At 44.4% G+C, this 9,399-nt stretch overlaps 1 protein-coding gene across 1 annotated transcript in view; it reads left to right on the top strand.

The window, feature by feature from the left end:
• Positions 1 to 9,399, top strand: part of FRMPD4 (FERM and PDZ domain containing 4) — a 712,471-nt gene that overhangs the window by 625,033 nt on the left and 78,039 nt on the right. The window contains exons 6-7 of the mRNA XM_006906031.3: positions 4,737 to 4,897; positions 9,262 to 9,364. Of these exons, the coding sequence (XP_006906093.2) occupies positions 4,737 to 4,897; positions 9,262 to 9,364 (264 nt within the window). The remainder of the gene's footprint in view (positions 1 to 4,736; positions 4,898 to 9,261; positions 9,365 to 9,399) is intronic.

The raw sequence follows: 9,399 nt of genomic DNA, 5'->3' as shown, positions 1-9,399 counted from the left end.
AGCGGTTGATTATTTTTAGATAATTTATTCTGAAAATATAACCTGTTGAGCAAGAAAATAATACCATCAGAAGGTTATCCTCAGTGCAAGCCAATCCAAAAGAATGAAAACATAAACAACAAACACATGCTAGCACAAGCAGCGACAACAAAAATACGCATTCGTTGTATTTTAAACCTTATTTGGATGGGGAAACGACAATGAAGTAAGAGGAACAAACTGTCAGATTCTCTGTTGATACACAGGATGGCAGTGTCTGAGATGAAAGGGCCTGCTCCTGTGTCCCACCCTTTCAACGTAATGAGTGCTTACTTTCCCCATGACCCGGCCTTCTTTCCAGCCCTGGGCTCCGTGTTCACTTACTGGTCCAGGAACATGGTCGAGGAAGTCTTACCAACAGCGATTCGGTCGCTGGAGAACCTGGATTTTATTCTTCTTTTATTCTTCTGTCTTCTTATACATATTGCCTCCTGTATATCAATTTAAATCTGTGTTTACCGTGTCCTTGATTTTGATATGATTTTTCAAATCGAAGGCCTCAGAGTTTCCCTAGGATTTCTGAGGCATTTCACTGAGCGTTGGGCTATAGGTATTTGAAACTTTATTGAGTTTGTTTTCATATTTTCAAGTTAAATGAGTTCATTATGTCTGAAACCTATTCCTTTTTATTCATTGACCCGAATCGATGAAAAGAACAGCTCTTGCTTTTTGAGTGCTTCATATGTGCCGGACATTTTGCTAAATGCTTTATGTTTACTCATGCATCTAATTTTCACAACTGTCTTATGAGATCATTACTCTTATTTTCGCCGTTTTCCAGATGAGGAAACTGAGGCACAGAGTGATGAAGTCATTCGTACAGGTCACACTGCTGGGAAGTGATGGGGCCAAAATTCAAATCCCAGGAGTCTGGCTCCAAAGTGTCGCTCCGAACGACCATCTCGGTTCTCAGGTTCACCCTATACCTGGGCATTTGTGTGTTTCTTGTGCAAACCAGAAAGTGTTCGCTCCTTGGAGAGAAAAATGTCTCATGCCATTTGGATACGTCAGGACTTGCATTAGACAAGGTGCTCGTAGGTCGATCCTCACCGGAAACACCCCATGTGTGAAGGAAGACGCCCCCTCCCAATGCTTGTCTACCACTCACCTCACCGCCTCCAGCCTCCCCCACCACTGACTGGCCTCCGGGCTGTCCCTTAGGCATGCTCTCACCAGGACCTTAGCACTGGATGGTCCCTCTGTTGGAAATGCTCCTCCCGCAGGCATTTCCGGGACCCCTGATATCACACTGCAGCACCCCCACCCACCAGCTCTCTATCCTCCTTCCCCGTAGTAATTTTCTCCTTAGCGCTTCTAATGACCTGATATGCCATAAATTTTACTAATTTATTAGTTTATTCTGTCTCCGAACACTAGAGTAAACATTGTATTTTTATTATTCTGCTTTTGTTCCCATCATGTCCCCAGAACTGAGAAGTCAGTGGGCGTTCGATAAACATTTGTTGATTAATGTATGGTGGAGTTGTTTCGGAGAAGTAAATAAACTAACATATGGAAAGCATTTCGGAAAATGCTTAGCATGAAATTAGTGTTTAATAAATACCAGGTATTAATAAAATAATAATATAATAGTTATTAAGTGGGTAATGAATAAAAAGTTGAGACTATTACTTTATCATGTAGTAGGAAGAGGATAATCAAGCTCCGGAAGATTTCAGTATTTTAACTTGCATTTACAATGGATGCTAGAGGCGACCTTTGGGATATCACCTGTGTCCCCTTTTCTTTATTGGGAAGGCGGGCCAGCACCCACCCTTCCCCGGGCAGGTGAATGGCCTCCAAACCTTGCCACACTTTGGAATCACCTGGGGAATCTTTTTAAAACTTGACCCTGGCTCCCACCCCCAGATACTCCGATGTCATAGGTCTGGGTATTAGAACTTCGTCATGCTTCCTGAGTGGTTCTGAAGTGTAGGAAAGCTTGGGAACCACTGCTGGAAGCTTTTCAGAGACCTGGCAGCAGCAGGTCTTCCCCAGTCGCTCTCTGCACTTGGAATTGAGAATTCTACCAGCCAGGGTTCAAGTCTCTGTTCTGAAACACAGGTGACCATTAGCGAGTTACTTCACTTCTATGACCTTCCTTATTTCGAACATGTCTTCTGTGGATTGTGGTGCAAACGCAGAGCTCAGGGCCCGAATCTAAAACCATGGATTTCCCCTCCCTTTTGTCCTTTGTCCCATTTCCAAAGGGAGCTCAAGAACTGCACGCTCTGAGCTGGAGCTGTCTTACAGAGGGGTACAAGAGAACAGAACAGTGTCCACCCCCACCTCGAGTGGCCCCATTCTCCCCCAGGCACTCGTAGCCATGCCTGTTTCAGGCCTGTGGGGGATCAATGTCAGGATGTCAGGTTCCCGCCCAGTGGGGCCTGATGTAGGAACATCAGACGGCCTCCCGGTGTCCTGGTTCCTGGCCTTGACTTCCCTACCTGCTCCGCATCTTAGGCCCTTCCTGCCCAGGGCCCTGTCCGAGGCTCCTGCTCTAGACACTGGGGTTCACTCTGCATCGGTTTTGCTGCTTTAATCAGGGTTGAATTCTGGTCTGCCAGGCCTCTGCATGTGACCCTCTGCCTACTGGGGTCTGCCCACCTCCCTTCATGCCAGGCGCATGCGCCACCTTGGTAGCCATATCTAATCTCTAGGTTCACAGAAACACCTGCAGTCCCCATCAGACAGACCCCTCGCTCTGAGCCCAGTACTCCGCTTCTCTGAGCCTAGCTGGTTCTAGAGTGGTGGTGGGACATTGGGGATAGCACACGACCAGGGCCAGCTTCACGGGCATGCGACCCATGTAGTCACGCACGGCCCTAGGCTGGGTTTCACGTTCCGCCATCTTGAGGTTCTTAATCGTGTTTGAATGAAGGGCCCCGCGGTTTCATTTTGTACTGTCCTTGCGAATTACATAACTGGTCGAGCGCGTGATACCTGGAATCAGAAGACCTGGTGTGAATAGTAGCTGGCTCACACCTGAGAAGACTGTGACCTTGGTTCAGTTATTCTTCCTCTCGACATTTGCAAAGAGAGGAGTTGGGCAAGCTCACCTGGCTCCATTGTAGGGGGGTTCTGAACATGAAATAAGATAACTGATGAGTGTCAGCACAATATGTTAGCTGTCAACTAACACTTCTCTTTGCCCTAACGTTCCAGATCACAAGCTGCTCAATCGAAAAGACATTTCCTTTCTGTTTGGAAGGGATTTCAAACTTTATTTTCCTAGTCAGTGATATATACCTAAAGGACGGATCCTGGAGGGTTTTCATTGATTTTTCTTAGCTCTTATTAATTACACAGAAGGACGACAGGATTCCTCCTTCTCTGCTTTTCTTCATTACATTTAAACAATATGTTGTCCAGACGGCACATAGAGTAGCATCTTTGAAGGTATTTAAAAATGATCTGGTTTTACTTATTGAAGAAGATTAGAGAGAGAGAAAATTGCATTAAGTCTATGTCGTCGAAATAATCTTGGCTTACATTACTTTAAGGAGATTTCTAGAGTCCATACTAATAACTCTTCCCTCCGAAGGAGTCTGCCTTGGCTAATGTGCACAAGTGAAGACTTCATTAACTGTCACCGGAGTTGGTTTTTGATCTGACGCGTTGGCACACCAGCCATGGGCCCTGAGTGACAAGAAGCTACTATTTCGATCTTAGTTTCCTTACTGGGAAATGAAGAAAATAATACCTTCTCTGCTCCCTCATTCTCAAGATTGTTTCGTGGATCAAAAAGACATTTGTGGAAGCATTTATTTAAAAATTTGTCAAATGCTATAAGCATTTCAAGTTTACATTATTGATAAAGGTTTCTGAAGTTTAGGTGTTAACAAAAAGATTCATTTAAATCACTCGAAAATTTCTCCAGAAAAGAAATGGCAAAGTTTAATTTTTCAACTTCTTTGGAAAGGAAGAATGTATTCGACACCAAGATAACCTACTACCACCAAAATGATCCCCGTCACTTCAATTTCCCTGGAGCCAGAAGCCATGCACGTTACCTACCCAATGTCCATAACTCTTTGAGGTTCTTTCTCAGCATATCAGTTATAATTTGACAGTTTTCCACAAAGAAATACCTTTTCTTTTACTTTTAAATTGCATTATTTAAAATCCACTTTGTGCCAGGCACTGTTCTAGACACCTGGAACAGATCAGTCAACGAAACAAAGCTCCTTGCCCTCGTGAAGCTTACATTCTAATGTGGAGAGCAAAACAGTAAAAACGAGCATAAAAATGAGTCTATTCCACAGCACGTTAGCAAGTGATTAGTGCTATGGGGAAAAAAAAAAAAAGAAAGGTAGAAGTTTTTTTAGGGAGGAGGGGGTGAGGGATTCTGGGGGGGGGGGGAGTAGGGTTGCATTCTTAAAGTATGTGACCGGGATAGTCCAAGAAGGTCACAATTGAGCAGAGACTTGGGAGATGTGAGGGCAAGCCATACAGGTGTCTGCGGGACAAGGATTTCTATTTAGGAGAACAGTCAGTTCAAAGACCTAAAGCGGACATGGGCCCTTGTTTTTCCAGAACCGAGAAGGCCACCCAAGAAGCATGACTATGGGTCTCCCGATGCTTTTCCCACTTTCCACCAAACAGAGAAGGTTTTGAAGCTGGAGAGAATGTGATTACTAGGCGATGGCCCAACTCACATTGATGCCCCTTTTCTCTTGTGTGTGCTCCTCTCACAGCCCCATGACACAGGCGATCCCATTTGACGACCCTCGGTTAGAGAGCTGCCAAATCATCCCTCCTGCCCCGCGGAAGGTGGAGATGCGGCGGGACCCTGTCCTGGGATTCGGCTTCGTGGCAGGGAGTGAAAAGCCAGTGGTCGTTCGCTCTGTCACACCAGGTAAGCACCCAATCCTGCTCCTCGGTCTCCTGGGACCACCCGTCACACCCTGCCACAATGACTGCTGTTCAGTTTCATAAGGTTCATACTGTTCCCCTGCAGGCTGCGGAGGCTAGTTGAGTTTTCCTAACACCTAGATGGAGTCGGACCACTGGAGGGACAAAATGGCTCTGCAAACTAGGTTTAGACTACCAAATCCAATATCTCCTTTGACTTAGAAAAACACTGATCCATCATTTGTAACCATGGAAATGACCCATTTCTTAATGTATGAATGGAAATAATAAGAGGCAGGCACTGTACTGTATTTAGTAAGCTCATGATGGTCTCCTTAGTAATCAAAAAGCAGGCAGTGGTTTTTAAGTTATCGTAGGATTTAGTCATTGGTGTGGTTGGATTATTGTACAAAGATGCTCTCCCCTCCATCCCACTAGAGGCGGAAGGTATTTCCTCATCCCATTGCTCTTAGGCTGGACCAGGGACTGATTTTGGCCAATGGCATATCAGCAAAGATGACATAAGCTAAGGCTTGCAATATGCTTATGCATTTGAGCTTATTTCTTGGATTTCTGCTGTGGCCGTGAGAATTTCCCTCAAGTGGTTGCTACCCCTACAGCCTGAGCCCCAAAATGAACACTTAGGACAGCCAGCCTACAGCCTAGATCTTAGTACAGCCTGATCTGCAGTGTGACGCAGAACTGCCCGGCCGAGCCTGGCCTCGATCAGTCAATCTAAAGACCCATAAGCATGAGGAGAAATGATTATTGGATACCCTACTGAGTTTTGGGGTGGTTTATCATACACAATAAACGCTGACTGATACAGTGCGTGGTAAATCCCTTAAATTCTGCAGTACGATCAGATAGTTCGCGTACTCTGTCGCAGTCATGCTCGTTAGAGTGTACAGATGTTCCACCATCAACACAGTTGAATGTAATGCGCTATGATCCAGTTGCCTGCAGTGGGCTGCCTTTGCCTTTTCCGGGACAACGTTCTTTTAATTATTCATTTCTTATACATATTTATGTACTTCTTTTAATGGACTTATATTTGATTTATCTTTGGACCAAACGAAGCCATCTTCTGTGCTGTTTCTCTCTGGGATTTCGCAAATGAGTAGCAGAGTTCAGTAGTAAAGAACACAGACTCTGGCATCAGACCGCCTGGGTTTGATGGATTCGAATCCTGTCTCTGCCCCTTATTAGATTTTTTAGCTTCCGTGTTAACGCTCCAGCATTTCAGTTTGATGTAACTTCTCTACATCATCTGGATAATGAAGATCATAGTAGTATCTACCTTATAGGGCGAGGGAGTGAATGAAATACGTTGAACATACTTATTCCGTGATGTTTATTCTTATTAAACCCTAAAGTATTTGGGCAGCTGAGTTTGTCAGTTAAGAGCAACGAAAGCCAACTAAGTGAGCTAATACAGATTTTTTAAAGTTGATTTAATTTTTCATTTTTTTGTTATTTTGATATAATATGCCCCAGGGTGAGCACCACAGCTATAGTCAAACCCTTTCAACTCGTGCAGACAAAAATCTGTTTCCTTTTTTCTCCTACCGTGGCCTCGCCAACACAACTTCTTACTCTGCCTGCCGAGCTTTTGATTTCATTAGCTATAGATCATATTTTAGTTCTCTGTGTGGAGTTGTTGAGCTTGATGCCGTTGAGAATTTTATCCTCAAAACAAAAGAGATTTGTCGCTTTTTATTAAAATAATACGTACGCTTCATGAAAAATACAATGCGGTAGATAATATAGAGGAGAAAGAGAAAACAAAAAACCAAATCACCTGAGCACCTACCGCTCAGAATTAAACATTATTAATGTGTACCCAGAGAACATGTATATAGTAGGTGATTCCATGTGTACATACACGTAATATTGTACAGACACGTGTAGTATTATACGTATATGTATACCCATATTTTTTTCTAAATGGGATCACATTCGGCACGCTCTTTTGTACTAGTGCGACATTTTGACATCTCTGGTTATGAGATTCTTTCAAGGAGGTGTCCTCCTGGGAGTTGACTAGAGATTTCAAGTCTTATTTTTCAATCTCCTGGATCGCCTCCCCGTTCTTTCAACCTCTTCCCTTCCTTGCCCTCAACGCTCTTTAGCTTCAGATACTAAAACGTAGTGTTAGACAATTTTGAGAAGAGTAGGAAAAAGAGAAAACAGAGGTCAAAGATTACTGTTTCCAGTCATTTTTAGGAGTGAAAATTCTGCTCAAATAAACAGCGTCTATCATAAAAATGACTCTACTGACGTTCTGAGTGATTTCAGCAGCGTGACCAGATTTTCTATGCTAGACAACCCAGGCTTTAGACGAAAGGGCACGAGATGATTCTCTGATATGTGCCTCTGCCTCATACTTTGGAAGGAACTATATGTTGCTCTCTTTAGAATTTTTGATTCAAATCTCTTGATTAAACATGAATATTTTCATTTGATGAAAAAAATAGGTCTCAAATATGAATATGTCCTGTTAACGAGCAAGTGCTTTTCTCATCAGAGTAGTTAACATCCATCATCCAAATAATTATTTTGAAAAATGCTCCGTATTTGACCAGCATTTGATTTCTAACCGTTTGTTTGACTGAATTGGAGTGATTGCTTGAACATTATCCAATAGTTATAAAAGGTCTCCCAAAGGATTTTCAGAATTCCTTATGTGTGCAAACACTGACACTTAGTTCCCACAGCTTGAAATGAACATCTCCTGTCATTGATATGGGAACATGTTAAGGTTCCCCCCACTTTTCTTACTCCCCAGAAAGAAGATAAGTTTTTGTTCGAGGATGATTTGCTTGAGTGACACATATGCGAAGTGTCTGGGTGGGTTGAGAACAACTGAATGACTTCGAGTTCCATGTTCTGGGTATGAAGTGTTCATTTCAATTACTAAATAAAGTAATAGTGACAATATTTGAAGCCTAATGTGTCAGCTGCTCCCGTTACCCACTGACAGACCTCTGGAAATAAAGTTAAAATTATAGCACCATGTCCTTATTTGAAAAGAAAATACATTAAACGTGAGGATGTTCCAGGTAGTTGAAGTTATTTGTTTATAGGTTTTATTTCATGTAGATGTGTGCTTCATGCAACTGTGCCGTTAACTTTATGTGTCAAGAGACCTGACAGCAACCAGCTTTTGAGCTATAGATGCGAGTTCAAAAGAGATATCGGCCACCCTGAACTTGGAAGAATCAAGTCTTAAGCTGAGACTCAGTCCTACACTTGCAGCCAATTCTTTAACCCGTGTGAGCTTCAGTTATCTCATTACACGGAAGGGATTATAGCATTCAGGGACGTTAGTAGGCAGAGAATTTAACCCATTGCCCGGTGCGTAACAAAGCCCAGCAAATAGTAGTTCCCTACCTCCTCCTTGGAAGAACAACTGAAAGAGAGAAAAGCAGCCCCTGACACCAGGAGCTGGCAGGCGCTCACAGCCGGGCCTGGGTGTTCTCCTGTTGACTGTGAACAGTTTCACTCGACATGAGCATCAGACAAGGCCTCCCACTGACTGTGATGGATCAGGACCAAAACAAGCGTTCTCTGTAATCACAGGTGACCACAGACACATCTAAGCATCGTCTGCCCCACGAAAATGACCTAACAGCCCATCTCCCAGCTGAGAGGAGTGACACCTTTCTCAGTCCCAGCTGCAGCTGTGCTTCCTTCCTCCCATCTGTCAGACAAGAATTATTAAAATGCTCAGATCCAATTACCCTGACTTCCTGAGAGCAAACCCCCATTTCCTTGAACGCTCCCCAGTCATAATGGCTAAGTAAATGCAACTTTGTTCCACTCGTGGTGTGCCCAGATTGTCTGTCGCACCTGTGGGCATCAACACAGCTGATTCGGCTACCTGTTGGGGGAATACCATCTTCTAGAAGTCGTAATACTCAAAGTTTGGCCAGTGGACCGGTAGCATAAGCAGCCCCTGGCAGCTTGTGACAAATGCATTATCTCATCCCGTACCCTCCCAACCTACTGAATCAGTCTGCAGGCCAACAAGGTGTCCCGGGTGACGTGTGTGCCCGGTAAAGTGTGAGAAGCGCCACGAGGCCTCTGAGTCTCAACCTTGCCTGGGAGATTTTAGAGAGATGTTAATGCCTGAGTCCCGCCTCCCAAGATCTGATCCAGTTGGCCAGGGTGTGGCCTGGGCCTCGGGCTCGTCCAGAGCTCCCAGTTCTTTCTCGAAAAGCACAGATGTCAAGAATGCCCAGGTGGGGCTGGATTTGGTTTTTTGCCCATAGCACCATTTGCTTACAGTGAATTGTGATCAGGAGCGGAGGCTGTCGATGGATCGGCAATGGTCTTCTCATCGCACTCACTCTCATTTGTGTCCAGGTGGCCCCTCGGAAGGCAAGCTGATCCCAGGAGATCAGATCGTAATGATCAATGATGAGCCCGTCAGCGCTGCACCGAGGGAACGGGTCATCGACCTGGTCAGGTGGGTCACTCAATTTCCTGTCCTCCTTCCTGCTG

Source organism: Pteropus alecto, unplaced genomic scaffold (genome assembly GCF_000325575.1).
Source record: "Pteropus alecto unplaced genomic scaffold, ASM32557v1 scaffold511, whole genome shotgun sequence".
Lineage (NCBI taxonomy): Eukaryota > Metazoa > Chordata > Mammalia > Chiroptera > Pteropodidae > Pteropus > Pteropus alecto.
The sequence above is the reverse complement of the archived record's forward strand: the minus strand, read 5'-3'. Positions and strand labels throughout refer to the sequence as shown.